The sequence below is a fragment of the Mauremys mutica genome, chromosome 2 (assembly GCF_020497125.1).
Source record: "Mauremys mutica isolate MM-2020 ecotype Southern chromosome 2, ASM2049712v1, whole genome shotgun sequence".
NCBI lineage: Eukaryota > Metazoa > Chordata > Testudines > Geoemydidae > Mauremys > Mauremys mutica.
Genome location: NC_059073.1, coordinates 192076551 through 192100017, shown reverse-complemented (window position 1 = coordinate 192100017; position 23467 = coordinate 192076551). Strand labels below are relative to the sequence as shown.

General features: G+C 46.9%; 1 protein-coding gene across 1 annotated transcript in view; it reads right to left on the bottom strand.

Moving 5' to 3' along the window:
- Positions 1 to 23467, bottom strand: part of LOC123363244 (maestro heat-like repeat-containing protein family member 2B) — a 74857-nt gene that overhangs the window by 29964 nt on the left and 21426 nt on the right. The window contains exons 18-32 of the mRNA XM_045004120.1: positions 21398 to 21505; positions 20926 to 21045; positions 20568 to 20690; positions 19289 to 19441; positions 18568 to 18594; positions 18120 to 18242; positions 17625 to 17704; positions 16744 to 16879; positions 16480 to 16575; positions 15493 to 15597; positions 10416 to 10608; positions 8830 to 8958; positions 7510 to 7615; positions 5303 to 5434; positions 3678 to 3801 (exon numbers count right to left, since the gene is read on the bottom strand). Of these exons, the coding sequence (XP_044860055.1) occupies positions 3678 to 3801; positions 5303 to 5434; positions 7510 to 7615; positions 8830 to 8958; positions 10416 to 10608; positions 15493 to 15597; positions 16480 to 16575; positions 16744 to 16879; positions 17625 to 17704; positions 18120 to 18242; positions 18568 to 18594; positions 19289 to 19441; positions 20568 to 20690; positions 20926 to 21045; positions 21398 to 21505 (1755 nt within the window). The remainder of the gene's footprint in view (positions 1 to 3677; positions 3802 to 5302; positions 5435 to 7509; positions 7616 to 8829; positions 8959 to 10415; positions 10609 to 15492; positions 15598 to 16479; positions 16576 to 16743; positions 16880 to 17624; positions 17705 to 18119; positions 18243 to 18567; positions 18595 to 19288; positions 19442 to 20567; positions 20691 to 20925; positions 21046 to 21397; positions 21506 to 23467) is intronic.

Below are 23467 nucleotides of genomic sequence, written 5' to 3'. Positions count from 1 at the left end.
TCGCGTCTCGTCTGGATGCGATAAATCGATCTGCTAATCGACACCCATACTCCACCTCGGCAGGAGGAGTAAGCGGTGCAGACAGGGGAGCCGTACCAGTCGACTTGCCACCGTGAGGATGGCCAGATAAGTCGAACTAAGATACTTCGACTTCAGCTACGCGAATAGCTTAGCAGTTGTGTATCTTAGTTCAAACCCCCCCCCCACTAGTGTAGCCCAGGCCTTATTCAGCAGCAAGGGAGATTGAGGTAAGATATTAGAAAAACTTTCCAACTTTAAGGATGGTTAAGCACTGGCACAGGTTAGCTAGGGAGGTTGTGGAATCCCTGAAATTGGGGGTTCTTAAGAACCAGTTTGGACAAACATTGGTCAGGGATGGTTTAGGTTTACTTGGTCCTGCCTCAGCATGGGGAGATGACTTCTTGAAGGTCCGTCCAGCCCTACATTTCCATGATTCTATGATATTCTCTAGCAGCAGAGCATCCTGCTCTATGGTTGGGACCAATGCCGTTCCAAGGTTAGCCTCCAGGAGAGGCTCAACTACCATCGGGGCATCATATCACCTCAATTCTGAAGATAAAGCATCACCACCTGTCCCCATTTGCAAAGGTAGCAACAGTCCCAGTAGTCACCCAGGACCTATATTCCATCCATGCCATAAGGCATTTTTTTAAAAAAAAAACAGTGATGGTGATTAACCATTGGAACAAAGCTAGGGATGTGGTAAATTCTCCAGCATTTGATGTCTTCAAAACAAGAGCGGGATGCCTTTCTGGAAGAGATGCTCTAGGGTAAAAGTTACTTTAACTATATCATGTACATTAATGCTACTGATGGAGAAAGTCAAAAGCTAAAAGCTTTGTAGTCAATGTAAGTGTGCCTTGGCTTAATGCCTCTGTTATTCACCTGAATCAAGCTAGCACTTTGCTGGACCCATCTGAGAAAGGCAAAGGACACAGCTGCTCTTTCATGTGTGCGTGTTTTAAAGATGCATAGCACAATACAGGCTCCTACAGACAGACCCTTAATGAGAATGCTGCAGCACAGACACGAACATGAATGAAGGAATTGCAGAATACGTCGACCAACACAAGAAATTAAAGGCAGCATAGCTCAGATTCTGATCTTCTAATCAGTCCCCAAATGCTTGGCACTGCTAAGTATGTAAAAGGGTGTGGAGATACTGTGGCTGTGAGTAAACAGACGTGTTATCTTTCCCATTAAAGTACGGTTGCAAAGACTTCTCCCCTCATCCATCACAACGTGACCATCCTGCCAAGCAAGAGGCAGGCAGTAGCTGCTTCTGATGGGCTTCAGACTGTAGCAGGAGTGAGGAAAAAATAAAAGATCCATCAATTGGATCCATAAATTAAAAGATGAAGGTTGGAAGTGCCAAGTTCTGAACAGCACGGTGCATCTGGTGTAGGGAGGGGCGAGAGGAAAAGTGGGGCCTCTTTTCCTGCTTAGTTCTCCTAGAATGCTCCTAGCACTGCACTACCCTGCTTCAGCCATGCTGCATTAGCTGGGGCAGGTATCTGTGGGGCATCCATCCACTGCGGTGTGAAATGGTGGCAGAACTGAAGCAGCTGGAACACCTCGGAGAGGGTACTGTGTATAAACAGACATACATGAGTAAAGGAAGAGGTGTGAGGGAGAACAGAGAAGGAAAAAGGAGGGCTTGGATGAAAACAGAAGGGAGGGAAGAAAAGAACAGAACTAGCAGGTAAAGAGAAAATGAATGGAACGAGGAACACAATAGAAAGGACAACAATGGCAAAGCTGACTGAAGCAGGGTTAATTAGAGACTCAGGAGAGAACTCTGCAGCAAACAGAGGCCTCTGTTGGCTAAGTGGTGAGGATTCCCCCAGCTATTTTCATTTATTAGTGCTGACCCTCCACCCTCTCTGAGAAGGTCAAATCACCCCTCCAAAGAGCAGCATGCAAGAGTAGTGGCGTGACTAGGAGAGTGCACACAGACAGAGTACAAGAGCAGCCTTTGGAGAAGGGGACCAGTGGATTGCAGTAACCAACTGCAGTTGCTGAGGGCTATTTCAACCACCATTGGGCATCAGTTCCTACTGCTGCTCTAGCGCCTCCTCCAGGAGAGAGGGACCTTAGGGTGCTCCCTACTGAGAGAGAAATGAAAAGTCAGTCACTGGGGTGGGGCCTGCACAGGAATGAATGGGCAGAGTCAGACAAGAGCCTGTGGCATGGTGCTTGAATGAGCGGAGGGTTACACACAATGATGGGATGCAGCTGTGACGGAGTGTGATGCAATTAATACATACCGGGATTGAATTGCTGGTTATGCTCATAAATCTAACTGCAATTAGTACAGGTTTTTGGATTAGAGAGGACATGAAAAGGAAAGCAGAAGGTTAGAGTGCACATGCCATTGCTCCCTTAAAAGAACTTGTATGCTGCATAGGCAACAACGCACAGCTGAGCCACAAGCTTTGCAAAATAACTGTTGAAGCGCCTGTTTGGAGCAGATTTAGCATTGGCTGCAATTTACAAAGCAGGATTTCTGTTAGGACATGCCACAGGAGGATACTGGGTCTTTATAAATGGAGAGCCTGCTCTTCCTTTCAGCAGCACAGACCTGGGTTGACTGTCCTGTGATAAATCAGCCATTCTTTCTCATTCTATGAGCAGAACACAGCAGATGACAGCCTGTTGCTTATTCAGCTTACAGCAAAGGGGGACACAGGTCGCTTCAATTCCCAGACTCTGCCTCTCATTCATCTACCCAGTTGGGTGTGTGAAAGCTAAATGAGCTGGTATTCTAAACTCCCAGAAAGGCAGTGGAGGAAAAGAAAGTGACCCTTTATAGGCAGCTCAGTTCAGTCCTCGCTGCTGAAGGCAGTACTAATGAAGTGACTTGCACACAGAGAGTCAAAGCAAGGGCTTGGTTAAGGGCAGCTTCACCCCAGATTCCCCCTGAAGTTATGTAGGAGGGAAACAAGTGAAGGGTTTTAATACAGTGGGCAGTACCAGACAGCAGGCCACTGTGGGATTAGGGGACTTGAGTGCAGGAGTGAGGAGGTCATAAACAGAGCCAGCAAAGAGTTGATTAACACAGGATAAATTAGTCCAAATTTGCGAAATATATCCCCAAAATGTACAAATGAGCCTGTGAAATCCAGAGACCACGTTTCTGTGGCACTTTCCTTTAGAACTCTTGACAGGCACCATTCCCATCTCCTTTGGGCTTTTTTTTGGTATAAATGTGTGGCTCAGGAAACGCAAGGAGCCAAGTGCAGGGCTGAGGTTCAGTCTCTCTGTTGGCCCTGGATATGATGCTTTGGGAGGTGTAAGAGGCTAGGGAGACTGTAATAGGTAGGAGAAGATTAGGGGAGATTAGTCTGAGTGAAAAGGAGAGGAAAGGACGGGGCTGGCTTATCAGTACCAAATTATTCTCTGATTTTCAATTTAGTACCATGCACATTCTTCTCAGTTACAACAGACACACTGAATAAACTATGCAAATACACAATAGCTGCATGGACACGAGGTTCTCCTTTGAATTTTATGTATAAAAGGAAGTTACGATCAATGACATGGCTGGAGAAACTTGTCCTCCTAAAACAAAGGAAAGGTCTGCTCCATTTTTTCCTGACACAGTAACAGAACATACTACCAGCTCAACCCCCTCCCACCCTCCACCCGAATCTTACCATTGATCTGCGGATCAAAGACGGCCTGCTTTTTGCTTTGTTCTCAGCAAACTCCAGGCTGTTGATGTCCTTGAGACGAGCCCTGTATTTATTCATCTGCTCTACGACAATCAACTCCACACAGCTGCAAAAAGGAAAAAAGAAAGTGGTAAAACGGGAGGATAAAACTCTGGCTGTGTTTGAGCTGGCCATGTCGCCTAAGTGCTGCGCCAATTCTCTTGCTTCGTGGGCTGGAAACGAACAGTGTGGTTGAAATGCCCCAAATGGTAGTAGGCAGGGGAGCTAAACTAGAGGACTAAAGGGAGGGCTCCCCAAGGGCTCCATCAGGGAAACAGGTCCTTCCCCTGGAAAGGCAAATACCCACCAAGGTTAGGAAAGCACAGAGTGTTCAAATGAAAGGCTGAAAGAATGGCCATTTCGGATATGCTGCGCTATCTAGCTATATCTATTTGTAGACACACACACTTGTGCTTGTTTGCATCCAAGCTGGACAGGCAGTCGCAGGGCAATGACAGTGATTAGGTGTCTGGGGCAGATATTTTGTTTAATACCATCAGTATTGTTTTCTGGAAGAAATCCTTTTAGAGCAGTAATGATACAAGGCGGCGTATATAAGTCAAGTTACAAAGAGACTTCTTCTTACAAGGAACCTTTAGAAGAGTGATTCAAAGTAATTTTCACATCTGTAGGCAGAAGAATTGCTTCTAGGAGAGATTTGAAGGCCAGGCAGGTTCATGTAGTCTGGTCTCCTGAATAGAATTTCATCAAATGATTCCTGCATCCACTATCCATCCTAGGTACTTATCTAACCCCCAGTGCCCTATTATCTGAGCTTCTCACAATCTAACATGTTTATTCTTAAAATTCCAGTTGAAGTCAAAAACATCCCCGAGGGGCTCCATTACAAACCCTTCCCACCCACTGGATGATGATTCCCTATTTACAATTACTTTGGAGATATCAATTAGCCAATTTTCAATCCATTTAATATTTGCTGCACTGAATCTGTATAGTGTTAATTTTTTAATCAGGATGACCCGACTGGAATCTAAGTCAACGATGTCAACGTGGTTACCTCTGCCAACCAAACCTGGCATGCAATCAATTTTGACAAGACCTATTTTCCATAAAAAACTGTGTTGACTGGCACTAATTACACTGCCATCCTTCAATTCTTTACTGATTACCTTCCACGTCAGCTTTCCCATGATTTTGCCTGAGACTGATATTGAGCTAACTGGCCTGTAGTTACCCAGATCATCCTGATAATCCTTTTTAGATACTGGCACATTAGCTTTTTGTACAGTCCTCTGGAACTTCCCCATTACTCCAGGATTTGTTAAATATCAACATCAATGGCGGAGAGAGCTCACTGTCCCGTTCTTTAAAAACTCCTGGGTGCAGGTTATCCAATCCTGCAGATTTTAAAAGGTTTAACTTTAGCAGCTGCTAGTTACTGATAGAATAGACAGTATTTCATTAAGGCAATTCATTTGCAAACCAGTGATGCGTTTGTAGCTGTCATTCTACAGCACATTAAAGTGCATTACTCAGTGATCATTTGACTGTCCTGACATGACCTCATTACAGGATTTACTCTGGAAGTTGTAATGCTATATTCTTACGTGATTGTTTTACTGATGTCCTGAACGCTCTGCAGTGGGTCAGTTGTGTCAGGACAGCGGAGAATACAGGGAGCAAACACAATGGCCAGGGCATTAGCTGACATTCGATTGGTCTCTTCCTGCAGGGCAATCCTAAACAATAAACAACAAAGCAGCAAGGGTTAAAGGTAGCTCCAATTCACATAACACTGGCAGGAAATACCCCTGTAGAGAAACAGAAAGAGGACAAAATACAAATTCAGAGCAGGGCAGGGAGAGGAGGGCTGTATATGCACATGAGATCTGGAGGTCATTGCCAGGGGAAGATTTTCCACAATATTATATAGCTTTGAAGTGAAGAGCTTCAATTTGTTGTATCTGGTAAAGAACTAGACCAACAGGATGTAAATATTATACCAGACAAGGGCAAAAAGGTAAGACAATGGATACTGAGTGAACCACACAACATGCCATGACACTCTTTAGGAAATCTTTTGTTTTGACCTACTTAACCTATTTTCCAAAAAGGAATAGATACAGTGCATATTTATTACAGTAGCAAGCAACTCACTTAGCCATCATTAAGCTATGCCTTAGAAACAGAGCACAGATGTGTCTAAATGCATGTAGATGGCAGGAAACTTTGCAGATTGTAACACAGTGACTATAGCCTGAACTAGATATTGTCTAAGCTCATGCAAAAGCATCACACATGATCCCTAGACCCTCAATGTTCAAACTAAAGGGTGCAACACATGGCAGTACTGTGATCCACTGCAATCTTACTGCACTCCTCAGTGGGTTAGGTCTATGGCTAGTGATGAGCTGCCAAAATCATAACAACCGGTTCCCTCCTCACCCCAGGAGGAATCATGCCTCCCCCACCCAGGGACCCCTGCCCCGTCCACCCCCCCTCCCTGTTCCCTACCCTCTAACACCTCCCAACCCCTATCCACTCCCCCCCACCCCCGAACTCCCCAGCCCTCTCTCCAACACCCCCTCCCGGCCCCCTTACCGTGCTCCCGGAGCCGGGCAGCCAAGGCCGCCACTGTGCCCGGATCCCAGCATCTGGGTAAGTATCGGTCGCGATTCCTGCCCCCGTGCCCGGAGCTGGGCTGCGGCGGTCGGGGAGGGCCGCGGGGCCGGCCAGGGCGCCGCTGCTGGAGCCGGAGCCGGAGCCCGAGCCGGGCGGCCGGGGAGGAACGCGGGGCCGGGCAGGGCGCCGGAGCCCGAGCCCGAGCCGGGCGGCCGGGGAGGAACGCGGGGCTGGGGGGGGGAGGGAGGGTGCCGCGGCCGGGACCGGGTGGCCGGGGAGGGTTGCTGCTGGGAACGCGGGGCCGGGGGGGGAACGCGGGGCCGGAGGGGGGGGGTGCCGCGGCCGGGACCGGGTGGCCGGGGAGGGTCGGGGCCGGGCGGGGACCCGGGGACAGGGGGGGCCGTGGTCGGGGACGGGGCTGGAGACCGGCGGGGGCACACGACCCCTCCTGGTTTCCTACCTCAGCGTCGTCTTCCTGGACCGGGGAAGCCTGCTTGCTTCTCAGCCTTCCCAGGCTTCCAGCCTTTCCTGATTCGCGGGAAGCAGGGTGGGAGGAGAAGCAAGAAGGAGCATTCATGGCAGGAGGTGGAGGCAGAGCTGAGGTGAGCTGGGGCCGGGCAGCAGGGAGCGCTTGTTAAATTTAAATGCCCTTTTAGAACCAGTTTGTCCCACTGGGAACAACCGGTTCTAAAAGGGCTTCTAAATTTAACAACCGGGTTCGCGCGATCCGGTGCGAACCGGCTGCAGCTCACCCCTGTCTATGGCATGGAACCATGTGTTTGTAACCAGCTGAGACCTACAGTGGTTGTCTTTTCAGCAAGTCTGAAACATTTGTTGCGATTACGAAAGGGAACTATATATAAAAAGAAGAACATTATTGGCATTAGCTGTCAATGAGAGCATTGTCTGGAAAAAGAGCCCTTGGGTCCAGAGCGTTAAAGCCATTTCAGAATTTAAAGCACTCCCTTGCGAAGTTTCACTCCCCTTTTTCCCGACAAAAGTACTTGGATCACATAGGCCCGTGTTCAGGTACTCTTACTCACGGAGAACAGTACCTTGTTCCAGTGGAACTACTCATGGAGTACAGTGGTACTCATGGGGAGTAAGTGTATCAGAATCAGGCCCCTAGTGAGGAAGGAGAAGAGAAAGAGTGGCTGCAGTATGACGATCCCACGCTGTGGTCTGCCATTACCTCACAAGGTGAAAGATGAGGCGTTCCAGGGTACTGAGGTGGGTGCGAGAGAGCTGATCAATGACAGAGTACACGCCTCGGATGGTCTCCTTCCTCTCCTGCAGGCCTGGAGAGAGCACACACAGTTACACATATTACAGGCAACTTCCCCATGGTGTCTTCTGCCATCTTTACTTGTGAAGGTAGTGTGAATGGCCCAGTACAGGGGAGCTGTGCAGGAGGCTAGTGCACAGAGACAGGGATGACAACTCCCACCTCTCCCTGCCTATACAAGCAGGCCCCCTTTGCAGGTCCCTCGGGTAGCAGTATCCTATGCAAAAAACATGAGCATAAGACACTGATTTCTTTTAAACAGATTCCAAAAGAGTTGGGAGCTGAATAATAACAATGTCTCCTGGGGCACGTCTATGCTGCACACTCTGCTCTGCTCACCATCAAAATCATATGCTACATACCACTCTAGCACGGGCAGAAATAGCAATGTAGATGGCGAGGCACTGCTTAGGTGAGTAAAGACATGCATGAAGGCTGTGGGGATATACCCTACACACACTGCTTAATTTGTAACGAAAGAGGTGCCGGGGCTCAAGCTTTTTTTTTTTTTTTTTTTTTTTTTAAACTTTCACACAGCAAGCCCAGTGGTACCAGGGCTCTGAACGGCAAAGGCTTTGACTACTATAACAGTGTAAGGGATTAGTTTGTGTCACAGTGCTGTCTGTGGCTACATGGCACAGTGAAAAGCAGGCTGTGTCCACATTGCAGTGCCTACCTACACGTCAGTGAAAGGCTCTGGCAGAAGGAGGCTGCAAGGAAAGACTTCAACAGCAGAGAGTTGCTGGAGCAGATGTGCCGGAGCTCAGCCCTGGCAAGCCTTGGCACAAATTAAGCATCACCTACGTGGCTTTCTAAATGCCAAAGTCATTCCTCCCACCTACACTGCCTATTTTTAGCAGTGTCATCACCCCCGATGGAGTCTTTCCCTGTTGCAGGAAAGACCCCGGCAGTGGGAAAAGGCTCTAAGAGGGAGGCAGATGGGAGAGGCTCCAGCACTGTCTTGCCAGTTACGTCATAAAAGATGACAGATCACCAAAATGACTTTTTGGATTCAAACACTCCATACAATTGGCGCTGTACAATCGTACAAGCACACAATCTACTTGCTTGCTGCTTGTCATGACAATGGTGATGATAAAACTAAAGTAAAAAAAGACTGCTTGTTCTGGGCAAGCAGAAACTGGGTTTGGTACCTGCAGCTAATTGTACCATCCCTGTCTTGGGTTTTGTGTGTGATTGTATAGGATTTGTATGGACCTTCCTTACCCATAGCTCGCAGAAATTCCTCGTAGAGTTCGAAGGTCATGAGGGGATTGGGCAAATCTCTCAGCCACTGTTTGAACACACTGGCAATGACATGAATATTGTAGTCATCTAGATTCACATTGTCAATATCTGTTCACCGAGGCGAGGGGAGGGAGTGGAAAAGAAACCAAAGAAAAAGCAAATGATCAGTTTTGATCCAGTAAACAAGCCAGTGTTTTCATGTCAGTACTAGCACTGGCTATTACCTAACCACTGCTGTTGGACCAACTTCTGTGGGTGAGAGAGGTCCTGAGGAAGAGCTCTGTGTAGCTCGAAAGCTTGTCTCTTGCCAACAGACGTCAGTCCAACAGAAGCTATTACCTCACTCACCGTCTCTCTACTATCATGGGTGTGGTCAGATGTTCGGCTGCCTGTGTGTGTTCCCTCTGTGTGCCACCCCAGCCTGGCACAGACAACTGACATGGCAGACCTCGAGCGAACCGCCCAATGACCACAAGATCCATTAAGGCATGAAGGCACCCAGCCAGGCTTATTTTGATGAAGCACAGTACTAGTATCCTGCACTAATACATGTATACCCATAACAATGGACCAGCTCAGCAAACAGCGGGGTTCCTCCCTAGGCTAGATAAAGACTCTGCCCCCAAGATACATTTTTATACACAGATACAAACAAGTTACATATTGCTCCTCTGATAGTTGACATCCTCTGATATCACAACCCACCACCTTGTACATTTCTATCCATCATATTGTCATCCTGACCATATCTTTAGGCAGGGTCAGTGTGTTCCTGTTATCTTTGGGGAATGTGTTTGTACCATTCTTGGTATGGGGTGTTCTGGTACCACCCTTCTGGAATGTGTCTGTGTGTGTGTGTTTTGTGCTTAGCACTCAGCAACGTGTGTTTCTGCAATATCAGCCCTGTTCTTGCCAGATTCTGTGAGAAGGGCCTGCCTCTAGCTCACAGCCTGATTTTGTTTTATATCAGCAAAGTTTTGACCGCTACTTTAGCCCAGCCCTCAGGCCTCTGATACAAGGGCTTATGTCTCAGGCTCTTCTACAGTGAGCAGAGCTACAACAACACTGCATAGAAAAACAGGTATCAATACTTTAGCAACCTCAGATCACACAGTGCACAACCTTGGCACCTGCTTTTTTAATATGACCATGTTAAAATTCTTGTAGTGAAAGGAGCCAGTTTTCCAAGGGTGAAAGTCTTTAGAGAGAGTTTGTAAAGCACTTTGGAAGTCTAGGTGATGTTGATAAATATGAAGCCTGGCTAATGTAGCTTTTTCTCCCAATTTCTTTTTTGCACACTTGTGCACAAGAGGAGGAATAAAACAAGGAAGAATTAAACAGTTCCACAAGACAGGAGGGCTCTAACACAGTGCAGACTTTTGGTGAAGGCTGGTATTAGAGAAATGTCTGTAGTTTCATGGTACCAAAAGCCAGAGTCTACGGTGGGGGAAGGGAAAACGGTTCCTTTGCTCTGGCCCCCTTTAGATGACATGAATTCCCTGTTCACAGAGATTCTCGGCTGTCCCTTTTGCTCCCCCTCTGAGACTCTCTCTTTTTCATCTTACCTGTATCAAGACCCTGTCGGAGCTCCTTTATCTTACTGGTTGAGCCTGACTTCCTGTAAATGCCCTCGGTGTACAATCCATGCATTTCAATGTAGTTTATGAGCTTCTCCACCACCAGTGGCACCGCTTGCTCCTCATTGGTCAGTCGGGAGAGCTCAACCCCAAACTGCCGTGACGAAAGCTTGGGATCATACTGATGTGGAGAAAGAGATTGATTTCTTAATTCCTTTTCAAAGGTCTCAATGCAATGCTGCTCACAGCGTGGTAAACCTAGGGATGTCTTGAGACTGAATCTCTCAATGTATGCAATGTAATTTGACTGTCGTTCAAGATGCCGTTCACATTTTTAAACAAAGTTAACTGGATTATTTGCAAATTAATCTAGTAAATCTAACTGAGCACAAGGGAAGAGAGGAAAGGTCTGTACACTGCCCTGCAAATCCAATCTTTCCTAAGAGCTTTCTTGGTCATTGTAGCTATCCCTGTGTTCACTCTGCTATGTCTGCAGCACTGCACATTGCTACAAAGACTAACAAATGTTCATAGTTAAGGCTTGCAACAGGACTGTGCTCAGAAAAACGGCTCTGTAAAATGGCCCACCGGTACTCTCCTTGGGTCTTCAGAGTCATCATTTGCTTCATGTACTGACATTTTTACTGTAGAACCAACACAGCTGTGCGACAGTGAGCTATATTCTAGTCTGCTTCATGCCTCACTGACAAAATTGCCTGGTGAGGATACATGAAGGAGAACACACTTGGGCTTCATTCTGAGATCCCTAGATGAACTTACAGTGCTGAAAGTTAAAAAAATGGTTTTGAGCAAGTGTGACATAGAAGCCACTGAAAGAGAAATAGAATCAGTAAAAGACGCTGACATTCTCTATTTTTACAGAGTCACTTTCCTGACTGGAACTGCACTTTAGAGACTCAACATTCAGCAAACAATTCGAGCTGAATATGAGATTCTGGTTGGATAAAGTCAAAAGACTGAGAAAAACTTTTCACACAATAATGCACAGATCCACGTAGGAGGCTTTGAACATATGGACTGTATGTTCAAACCCAGCATGGGTAGTGATCCAACCAGAACAATAAATGAGAAAGTAGGTGTGCGGCTTGGTTAGACCTCTGACCAGTGCCACTCTTCCATGTCTGCTTCTTCTCATTCACTGTTACCACAGCACAAATGAAAACAACATGAAGGGAATGTCCAGGGGAGGTTTCCACACTGGATAGACCTCCGTGCAAGAACACACCAGGAAGAAATGGTGACAGCAACTGGTTTTGATCTCATTTAAAATTCACAAGTTATTGTACTATCATCTCTTAATCTTTTAGTGCCAGGATTGGGCTGTTCCTATAGCTAACATCAAGTGCTATAACAAAAACTCTAACGTTTGCTGTCACTGTGTTCAACTGCCAACATTGGCATAAAATGCATTAGTGCAAACTACAAGGTCCATCAAAGCAAATACACTGCTAAGATAAGCTTGATGCTCTATTAGTTCCATCATAAGCTTAAATGAAAAGTCACCAGGTTCTGCATAAAGTTAAAAAACAACTAGGAAATCTGCTGTTACCTTTTGGATAAAGGGCACCTTCTCAAAATATACCAAATGGCACCAACTCTCTCAGCTGATGCACTGTGAAAATGTAACCCTTAGCAGCCTGAATCCATCCAGCAGCAACAAATTAATAAATGCAAATGATCTAACCATTTCTGATCAGTACCTTGGACTAGTATTTATTTTTCAGACTCCAAATTTTCCTGAGCATTAGCAAGCAAGATTTTTAAAGATGAACTTGGAGAATACATTAATGTCACTTCACTAGAGCTCAGGAAACGAATTCACACCAAGTAGTTATTTTATTTTAGCAGAGTTTTCTTGGACTGAATTCTTTCATTTCCTGTTTGCTACATTTCTGGCTGTGTGCCACTGAATTGTGGCCAAAGCAGTAGGCCTGGTTTGGTGAACCAACAGCATTAGGATAAACTTTTTGTTTTCCTGAGCAGAAGGGGAGGGAGGTGGCATGTAGCCAGGGCCGGCTCCAGGCACCAGCGGGCCATGCGCGCGCTTGGGGCAGCATCCCCCAGGGGGCAGCAGACAGCCCCGGTGGACCTCCCGCAGGCATGCCTGTGGGAGGTCCACCGGAGCCGCCAACCGGCAACCGCCAAAGCGCCCCCCCCCCAGGGGCGCAAATCCTAGAGCCGCCCCTGCTTGCAGCCATGGGGAACCAAGAGCCCTTTAAATCCCAGCTGCGGTGGGGAATCAGAGGGCTCTGGGCTCCCCTCCGCGGTGGGGAGCCCAGAGCTTTTTAAATCCCAGCCGCGGCCGGGAGTCAGAGGGCTCTGGGCTGCCCGCCGCGGCGAGGAGCCCAGAGCCTTTTAAATCCCAGCCGCGGCGGAGAGTCAGAGGGCTCTGGGCTGCCCGCCGCAGCGGGGATTTAAAAGGCTCTGGGCTGCCCTCCGCGGCGGGGAGCCCAGAGCCTTTTAAATCCCAGTCGCGGTGGAGAGTCAGAGGGCTCTGGGCTCCCCGCTGGCGGCGGGGATTTAAAAGGCTCTGGGCTGCCCTCCACGGCGGGGAGCCCAGAGCCTTTTAAATCCCAGCCGCGGCGGGGAGTCAGGGGGCTCTGGGCTGCCCGCTGCAGCGGGGAGCCCAGAGCCTTTTAAATCCCAGCCGCGGCTAAAGCAGCCGGCTGAATTGCCCCCCCCCCCCCAGGGCAGCAATTCAGCCGGCTGCTTGGGGCGGCAAAAACTGTAGAGCCGGCCCTGGGCAGTAAATATCATTATGCCGCTATAGAAATCTACAGTACACCCACACCTTGAATACTGCATGCAGTTTTGCTCATCTCACCTCAAAAAAGATATGTTAGAACTGGAAGAAATACAGAGAAAAGTAACAAAAATTATTAGGCATATGGGACAACTTCTCATATAAGGAGAGATTAAAAAGACAGGGACTTTTCAGCTAGGAAAAGAGACGACTAAGAGGGACTATGATAGAGATCTATCAAATCATGATTGGTGTAGAGAAAGTCAATAAGGAAGTGTTATTTAGTCCTTCACATATCACAGGAACAAGGGGTCACCCAATGAAATTAATAGGCAGCAGGTTTAAAACAAAAAAAAGGAAGCATTTCTTCACACAATGCAGTCAACCTGTGGAACTCATTGCCAGGGAGAGGTTGTGAAGGCCAAAAGTATAACTGGGTTCAAAAAAGAATGAGATGAGTTCACGGAGGATAGGTCCATCTCTGGCTACTAGCTAATATGGTCAGGGATGCAACCCTATGATCTGGATGTCTCTAAACCTCTGACTGCCAGATGCCGGGGCTGGGACTGTCCAACAGGGGATGGTTCACTTGACAATTGCCTTGTTCTGTTCATTCCCTCTGATGCATCTGGCACCCACCACTGTCAGAAGACAGGATACTGGGTAGATGAACCATTCTTCTGGGGGATCCAGGATAGCCACTCTTATGGTTTATGTTCTTAGCTGATTACATAGAAATTCAGCTTTAGCATCCTGGGAGCATAAGAACCAAGAATGCATTTGTGACACTGGCAGACCAGTCAACCTGTGTATGACCCATAATAACTTAACAAGAGGCACTTCTACTGTGTCAAGACAGTTCACGTGCATGTGAATTTCAAAGAGATGTATTAGACTAGCAATCATCAACTCATTCAAAAATGAACAATAGATGCTAAGTGTATTTGTCTGTGGTTATCTATACCCGGTTAGAAGTTTCACAATGTAACTAAATTAGCTTGTAGATGCTAATTCCCTTTCATGGCTTAATTGCCTTAATTATGTGTGCAAGGTGTTCAGTTAGCCTTAAAATCAAAGATGTAAGACACTTCAGGAAACCAATCATTTCTACATTATCTTCAGCTTAACTATCTGTGTTATAATGGAAGAATGGCTAATTACCTTATGTGAATGAATGTAACTAGTTTACTGGGTATGCACAGGAAATAGAAGATTATCTTCAAAGCAAAGTACAACAGGCCATCCGCATTGGGGGAAGGGCCTTCTGTGACAATTTCTGTGAGGTAGGCTTGTCAGCCTGGTAGAATAGCTATAAAAGAGAAGGCTCGGGCCTGATCCTATCATCTCTAGACTGCTTAAATGTTGAACAGGGACAGTGTAAGCCATAGGACAGAGATCTTCCAAATAATAATTTGGAAGAACCTGGAAAATGCCTGGAAAAACTAGCAGACTTTACATCTAAGCTGCCTTTGGATTCTGATCTGTTGGGATGATTCCAGAGAGACTTTTACAAACCAGCAGTTTATTCTATCACTGTTGTGATCCTGAACTATGAACATGGAAAGTCACTTGTCTGGATATTGATCTTTTAACCATTTGTAACTCTTCTTTCTTTTAACAATAAATCTTAGATTTAGTTAAGGATTGGCTGACAGTGTGATATTTGGGGAAGACCTGAGATTCACATTGACCTGGGGATAAGCATCTGGGCCTTTATGATCAGTGAACCCCACATATGGTAAATCAGGTTTCCAGTAACCCCTCACTATATTAGACATAGAATATCAGGGTTGGAAAGGACCTCAGGAGGTATCTAGTCCAACCCCTGGCTTAAAGCAGGACCAATCCCCAGACAGATTTTTACCCCAGTTCCCTAAATGGCCCCCTCAAGTATTGAACTCAACCTGGGGTTTAGCAGGCCACTGCTCAAACCACTGAGCTATCCCTCCCCCCTCTTCCAAGACAGGGATGTTTAGATGGGAGCCAAGGTCTGAAATGCCAAAAGGGGACCGTGTTTGGCATCTTGTTAACTAGGGTGGAAGCTCTTTTGTTGTTGACTTGGTGAATCTAATGATAGAATAAGCCATCAGTTTGGCGGTTGTCTCCCTCTACTTCTTGCAGTCTGCCCGCAGTGTGCTCACAGCATTGTTGTGTAAACCTCTCACTCACGGAAGCAGAGGGATGTTAGTCACCTTGAGATCCCAGCTGCTGTCCTGGAAGAGTTTTTCATGCATTTGCGTTGAGTGTCAGATCTGACGTAAGCAGGGAAGTCAGCTCAAGGAAGAGTACGGCTATACTCACTGTGCTATGAACTGTCCCTAGATAGGCAGTCAGCAGCTGGGTGCTGGCCTGCAAGGCCCGTTCTCTCTCCCACTCCTTCCCCGAACTGAACCATGTCCTGAGGAGCTGTTGGTAGAGCAGGGGAATGGACAGAGTTAGTACCAGAAAATCCCTCCCAAAAGTTCCTCTTAAACAGGTTTAATTGTCACTAAAATCCCTCTCCAAAGCATCTGACCTCCATGTAGCAAAGGAATCACATGTCTAATGGAAGAGCCCCTTAGATATACAAGTCCCAGGGGCCAGATTCACCTCTGGTGATTGAAGCCAAAGGAGTTACATGAGAGATGAATCTGGGCCTGTGTATTTGATGTCTGCTGTAGACTGTCTGATGGGAGCTGTCTAGCACATTGCATGCTGTTTGATGTCTGCTGCTGTGGTCTGTTTCCTGGGCAACTTCTCCCACATTGAGTGGCAAAATGACAGAGAGGAGTATTTCTTTTTATTAATTTGAATAAGAGCAGAGAAGTCCCCCCAGCCCAGCTCCTTTTATAACTTCATTTTTATACTGAACGTGCATCAAACTCCCCACCCCTCAGCCCTTCACAATATTCTGTTCATGTCTGAGGAACAGGAAGTTTCCTCTGAATGAGTTTCCATACACAGGGCTTAACTCAATATTCATGAATTCCTCTTAGAAGAAGTGATCAGTTTCAACTGGTTCTCTTTGATTTGGCTACTGCAGTGGTGATTTTCTTGCCGCTCCAAGTAGTGTCAACGACATTGTAAGAACTTGGTCCCAATCCAGCCCTGGCATAAAATGGCATCGCTTCCGTGGATTTCAATGGGGCACATGCCCGCTTATCCCAGGAAGAATTGGGTGCTTTCTCCCTAAAATTCACTCCGTTGTGGAAAATTCCTCCACAACTGAAGCTTGACCCCCTAAATCTCTGACTCTTCCCTGCTGTAACACAAGAAACAATCTCCACCACGGTTCAATGGTCTACTCACATCAAACATTTCCTGGAACCAGTCTGCGGTTGGTTCTTCCTCCAGCAAAGTCTCCACTAGCTTGCCAAGGGCTTCCAAGGACTTCACGTAGAGTGACTGAAACCAGAAAAGAAGGAGTGAGGCTCAGCACAGATCATTTGTGTGTGTGGGCTGGGGAAAGCTAACCATAACCTTGCCAGGGAGGCCATGTGTGACTGCCATCACCCAGTGCCTGCTGGGCAGAAATACAGTGGATGGTGCCGGAGGAGAATTGTTGTCACGTACTTGTATATGCAGAGCATCCTTTGCTGTCTCGCATTCCTCTTTCAACTTCTCCAAGGGAGGAAGGGGAAATAAACTTTTGAAGCACTGACCAAGGAGCTCACGGTTTTCCTCCATGGTCAGAGATGGTTTGAGCTTGCTGGCAGAAGAAAGATAGAGAGAAAAGTCATGTATTAGACTCAGTACCACCTCCAAGTAAAAGAAATGGGTCCAATGACTAGAGATTGTCCCAATCTAGAACCCCAAGTGCAAACAACCCTTCACTTTGCACCTCTATTAAGTATTGGCTCCTCTAGAAGTAAAGCTAAAACTTCAAATCTCCTTTTAGAGAAACCCACAAGCTTCCTCCCCCCTGCCAGCTAGCCAGACACCTCCCTCCCCATCTGAACTCTGCTCCATTGTACTGCATGCCCCACAACCTCCAATCTTGTGTCTTTCGAGCACAAACCCCCAAATGGACACATTCAAATCCTTAAGAACTGAAGTCCTGCTGGTGAGCAGCATGTGAGCCACAGGGCCACCCAGAGGATTCAGGGGGCCTGGGGTCTTCGGCGACGGGGAATTGCCGCCGAAGGCCCAGCACTTCGGCGGTGGGTCCCGGGGCGGAAGTTCCCCCCGCCGCCGAATTGCTGCCGAAGACTGGGCCCCCGTGAGAGTTTTCCAGGGCCCGCGGAGTGAAGGACCCCACTCCAGGGGCCCTGAAAAAACTCTCTTGGGGGCCCCTGCAGGGCCCGGGACCTGGGGCAAATTGCCCCATTTGCTCCCCCCGGGCGGCCCTGGTGAGCCAAACCCTGCAGGCATTAGACTGCTCCCAACCTGACTTTCATGAATTAACAAATAAGAAGGCATCACAGTGCCAGGAAATATGGCAGAAAATAGCCTACCTCAGATGTCCAATGGCAAGAACTGCCTTGTAGCGAACTGGAGATGTCAGGGAATCCAGTGGTTCCGTTTTAATGAAGTCCTGAAATGCATGAATGGGGACATCAAAAATGGGAAATGGATTTGAAAGGCAGAGAGGCCTTCCTCTCACACCCTGAAACAGGGCCATATGCCAGACCTGGAATAAACAGACACCGTGCCCAGCAGGCTCTCTGCCTCAGAAATGGGCCGTAGGGCCATCTGCAGGCTATACAGAGGACAGAAAGAGAACTCACAAGACACAAGCCATTCCTTCCAGTTACAGCCCACAATATATGTCAGCATCCCTGCCAAGCTCAGAGTGGACCCAGCATTCTGGGTGCCATGCAGGTAGCTCATGAGACTGCAGTAGTACAGTCACAGCCAATGGATAAAATATCATCTCCCCAGAAAACCAGTCTCATTACATTACAACAAACTCTCTTGTACTTCAGTCCTCAAAGCTCCTAATCACTCACCAGCATGTAGCCAAGGAGCTCCAGTTTGTATGAGAATTCGAACTCTTGGGAGTCTCTGGTCTCCAAGATGGCACAGCTAATCTCCATGACATTCTGGATGAGGGTTAATTTTAGGTTCATGTCCTACATAATCCAGAAGGAGAAACAAGAGGATGTGGATGAGAAACTGAGAGAAGAACCAGAGTCCAGAAGATAAAGATCAGGAATTAAATCTAGCCTCGGGAGAGGAGAGAGGTGTCCCCAGACCCCAGAAGGTAGTGGACTCTGGCTCTGCACCCACCTCAGAAGAAGAGAAAACCCAGGTTCATCAAATAAATCCAGGCCTACTTACACCAGAGCAGCCAGGACTCCTGCTTGATGTAGCAAGGAAACCAAGCTCTGTGCAATTTAAACAAGCAACTTGTGTACAGAAAATGCAAGAGCTGAGGGCAGATTATTTAGAATGTACCTTGTTCGCAACAGTGATGCCCAGCACCTGAAAAACGAAATGCAAAACAGCTATTAGCAATGTAGATAGTCCCACATAACACACATCCTCAAAATGTCGTGGCTGGTGAACATGGAGCAGAGAGAAATCACTATTGTTAAATCTTCCAAAAGGCAGGAAAGGTATCCAGAGAGGGTGTTTTGCAGAGGTCAATATCAGGGGCCATCCTCTGTAGTATTTGCATTTGTGAACTACTGGAAGATCTCAGTTTGGTTCAACTGTTTTTGGCAATGCCTAAGTGAGAGTCTCAGTTAGACAAGGCAGTACTGAATGGCAAAGTGACGTGGAGAGGTTGCATTGAGATGAGAGTCAGGACCAGCAGTCAGGCACCTGGGGAACAGAAATAAAGGACACAGACAAACAAGACGACAGATAAGAGGTAAGGGAAGTAGTGAGCAAATCAACTAAATACAGGCTAGCACTAGTCTCTCTTGGGTAGCAAAAGATAGAGCTAGATACACATCCATATGAGGGGAGTTAGAGTGTTATTCTGAATAGCCTGAGTGTCACTGCATCTGAATTACTGTGTAGCTGGGGTCTACAGAATTTCAGAAGAATATAGAAAAACTAGAGAGAATACAAAGAAGAGCAACAAAAATGATACAACATGTGACAGCTCACGCTCCATCCATTACAGGTTTAAATTTGAGTTATGTGACACTTATCACGCAAAAACTCTTACCTGACAACTGGCTCTGTAATGGAGAAGGATGTTCTTTGTGATGTCTGCCTCTACTCGGGAGAGAAGCTGTTCTTTTGGAGCATGGACAGCCACGCTGCTGTAGGTCAGCATCAGGGTGCTGCGAGTCTGGCCTCTTCTCCCATGGTGGTAGTCCTAGACAATCAGAAAGTTCTTCTGATGCCTTTTGCTTTGGAATTCTGATCTGCTGCTGACCGAGGAATTCCTCACAGCAGCAATAGCAGCTTGCACTTGCAAAGCTCTTTTCAGCCAAAGATCTCAAACCACTTGCAAAAAGTATTTAAGCAATATAATAACTGTGAGGCGTGGAGATATTAGTATCTCCATCATTCCCACTAGGTAACTCTGACACAGAGAGCCTAAAATGCTGAACCTACAGCAGTGAAGTACACGGGAGCTTAGTCATTGACACTGGTGGGTACAAGATCAGGCGCTAAATGTCTTGCCTAAGGCTGCACAGTGAGTAAATGGCAGAGCCAGCAGTGGAAGCCCAGAGGCCTAGTCTCCTGCTCTAGCCTTTAGATCAGTGGTTTTCAACCAGAGCTACTTGTGTACCCCTGAGGGTCTGCAGAGGTCTTCCAGGGGGTTTATCAACTCATCTAGCTATTTGCCTAGTTTTACAGCAGACTACAAAGAATGCAAGTACAATATTTATATTCCAGTTGATTTATTTTATAATTATATGGTAAAAATGAGAAAATAAGCAATTTTCAGTAATAATGTGCTATGACACTTTTTAATAATTTTATGCCTGATTTTGTAAGCAAGTAGTTTTTAAGGGAGGTGAAATTTGGGGTACACAAGACAAATCAGACTCCTGAAAGGGGTACACTAATCTGGACAGGTTGAGAACCACTGCTCTAAATCACAGGTTCCATAATTGTCATTCGTAGACCACTGGTGGTCTACCTAAAGCAGGTTGGTTGGCCACATGTTGCTTGCAACACCTCCTCATTTCCAGCTACTAACTGGGATTAAAAAAACGCTAAAAATACCTTAAATGCTTTTCCATGCAAGCAACTGAGGTAGTTCCCACACATTGTGCATGGGAGGGGCGCTCAAGCCATGAGACATCAGATGATAAAAATCATTTGAGAGAACCCCAGCTCCAGAGTGTGCTCCTCTCTGCTTAACTGCAGGCGTCACGTAGAATGCACACACTGGGGGACAATGCAAGCTGAGCAGAGCAGACACTACCCTGGGGCTGCTGCCCCTGCTATAGAGGGAGAGGAAGTTGGAGAGAACCCCCTGGCTCCTTTACCTTCAGGCGGCTGATGAACCCAGGAATCGTAACCTTGCTCACTGTAGCCCCAAACTCCTGAAGTGCGTTCAGGGTGAGGTCCAAGTGGCTCTCAGCAGAGAGTGCGAGGATGGAAATGACTCCCTGTCACCCAAGAAAAATACTGGTTAGGATCTAACCCACAAGTCCATTCCTTTCAGCTGAAGGAGTGTAAAGCGCCAGTCAGGCGTCAGACCCGTGGGCAGCGGGGGCTGAGTGAAACAGCAACGAAGAGGATATGAAGCAAAATAGCATCTGTCCCAGGCCAGCTCAGAGCTGAGCCCCACAGGGAGCATTCAGGGGTTACTTGGTAAAGCGGGGAGAGGGACAGGGTCCTCACCTGTCTCTCAGGGGCTTCCATATAATCTGTTGCTGTCAAAAATTGATGAAGCTGGGATTTAACATGGACCAGGTCCTGGCAAACTGCTAAGGACGTTCCTAGCGCCTTATACAGGAAACTCTGAAAGAAAGAGACCGGCATTGAGATACCAGTAACAGAACGTGCCAGTCAGTACAGACCCAGCTCAGCAACACTCAGGAAAGAACAAGATAGCCAAGTCCAAGCACTCATACTGCAGAAACATCCCATCATCTAGCCCAGCCAGAGAACCAACAATGCAGCACAGACAAGCAGCCTGTCCAAGCAAATATTGGATGGGCAGGGGGGCAAGAGAGCAGGGAACAAGTAAAAACAAATTTTATATGCAGAATAAAATATAAAGTAATGAAGCCTTGAGAGAAGCCTTATGCAGCCCCCCAATCAGAATTTCAAGGAAAATTAACTAGAAACTAAGCCTTAACAGAGAACAAACCTTCTCAAGGGAGGGGCTGGCATAGCTGGCCATCTGCTGGTTCAACTCAAGGCTCATCTGGCTGCTCCAGGCACTGTCGTCTATCATCCCCAGAGATGTTCTTAGGAACTGAGTGTAAAAGAAGAGAGTTAAAGCAGATGGTTAATTGCAAGAATTTGGGGGTTGTTGTGGGGGTTTGTTTGTTTATTTGTTTGGTGTTTTTTTTTCTTCCTTGTTCTCTCTTGTAAACTTTCCAATATTCAGGTGTCATGGGAAGGTTATTTCCCTATTGAGAACTATAAACATCGACAACCCAGATTTCCTCTGCTGTTGTTCTTTAACCTTTGTGTGATGATTCCTCTCAGTCCTCAAATCCAGATGAACAGTGAATTGGAGAATGAGATGGAGCCAAGAAATCTGACCATTGAGGAGTGATTTTATAGTGGATGGAGGATGGGTCTAGTAAACTTTGAGCAAAGGGCCCTGGACTACGAAGGACCAGGCACCTTCTCTGAAGTGCTATGAACCCATTCTGCCACCTCCTGAGGGTCCCCAGGGTTGTGAGGTACCTCACTACCCCTGCCCTTAGCATGAGAAAGCCTTCTCTGTGCCTGCCAGGTGTCAGCTCCTGACTCAGCCAGCCACAGGAAACACAAGCACGCCCTTCTCACCCCATCCAGGTTCCACTCTCCTTCTACAGATAAGCAATCGGTACAGTCCAACCGCCGAGCCCTCTCTGCAGCCCCACAATGTCCAGCCCCTGTTCCACTGGACACTCACAGAATTCATAGGTTTGCTACACATCACCTTACCAGTTTCACCTCAGCATCACCGCTCCATTTCACACACTTAGATACATTTATAGTGAAAACAAGCAGAGTTCAATTGACAAAGATCAGAGAGTTGAGAAGCAGCAAGTAAAATTAATGTAAACAAATGGTTACGTAAAAATAAAATCCTAACACACTTCTAGAGCTTGAACTTAGATAACCAAATATTCCCCTGTCTCACAAAGGATAGCTCCCCCAAATCTCTCTCCCAGCATGAAACACCCAGACCAAAGATCATCCTCCATTCATAAGACAAGGAGCTGTCAGTTCGTCCAATAGATGAAGGATAGCCAGATACCTCTGGACCTCCAGATATAGTTCCACGCATCCATTGTCTTCATTTGAAAACAGGGTACCCCCTATTGTTTGCTTGTTTTTCTTGTATCAAATCTCCTCTGGAGACTTCACAATCACTTGATTAGAATTTTCCTCTGTTGATTAGCATCCACTGTGAATAATTACTCACAGGCAGATAAGCGTCTCCTGCCTGAAAGAAACTTGTTTATCACTTTCTGGTGACCAGCCCGAACTCACAGACCTTAAAAGCATCAATTTCAGTATAGAACCATAGCACCTTATATATTATCCATCCAATCACTGTGCAATGCTTATGATGAGCCGTGTGACACAGGTATCCAGTAAAGGCTTTACATGACACCCTTTGATTATATAGAGATCAGATCCAGGGAATCCTGGGAATAAAAGGTAATAATTGGAGATGTACCAATCTCCTAGAACTGGAAGGGACCTGGAAAGGTCATTGAGTCCAGCCCCCTGCCTTCACTAGCAGGACCAATTTTTGCCCCAGACCCCTAAGTGGCCCCCTCAAGGATTGAACTCACAACCCTGTGTTTAGCAGGCCATGCTCAAACCACTGAGCTATCCCTCCCCAATCCTGTAGCCTAAGTCAGTGGACACCCAAAGGACCAGGAGTCACACCCTCATCTCCCATTGAAGTCAGCCAGAGGTTAGTAACTTTCAGCACTTTGCTGTTTCAGGCCCTAATTTTGAACAGCAGCCAGGAAATCTCAGAAACCTCACAAGAAAACCTAATCTTAGTTGATTTTTTAGCCCAAAGAATTTCAAAGGAAGCTGGATCTGGAATGGGGAACTCCAGAGTGTAATCCAACCCCAAATGGAACTGCAAACCTTCTGGGGCGTATTTGTCACTAGGTCCCTTCCTTTCATTTTCAGCACTCGCCATCAAAGTGTTCCTTGTCTGGATTTACACGAGGCTGCAAAGAGCTCTTTCTGAGCAGAA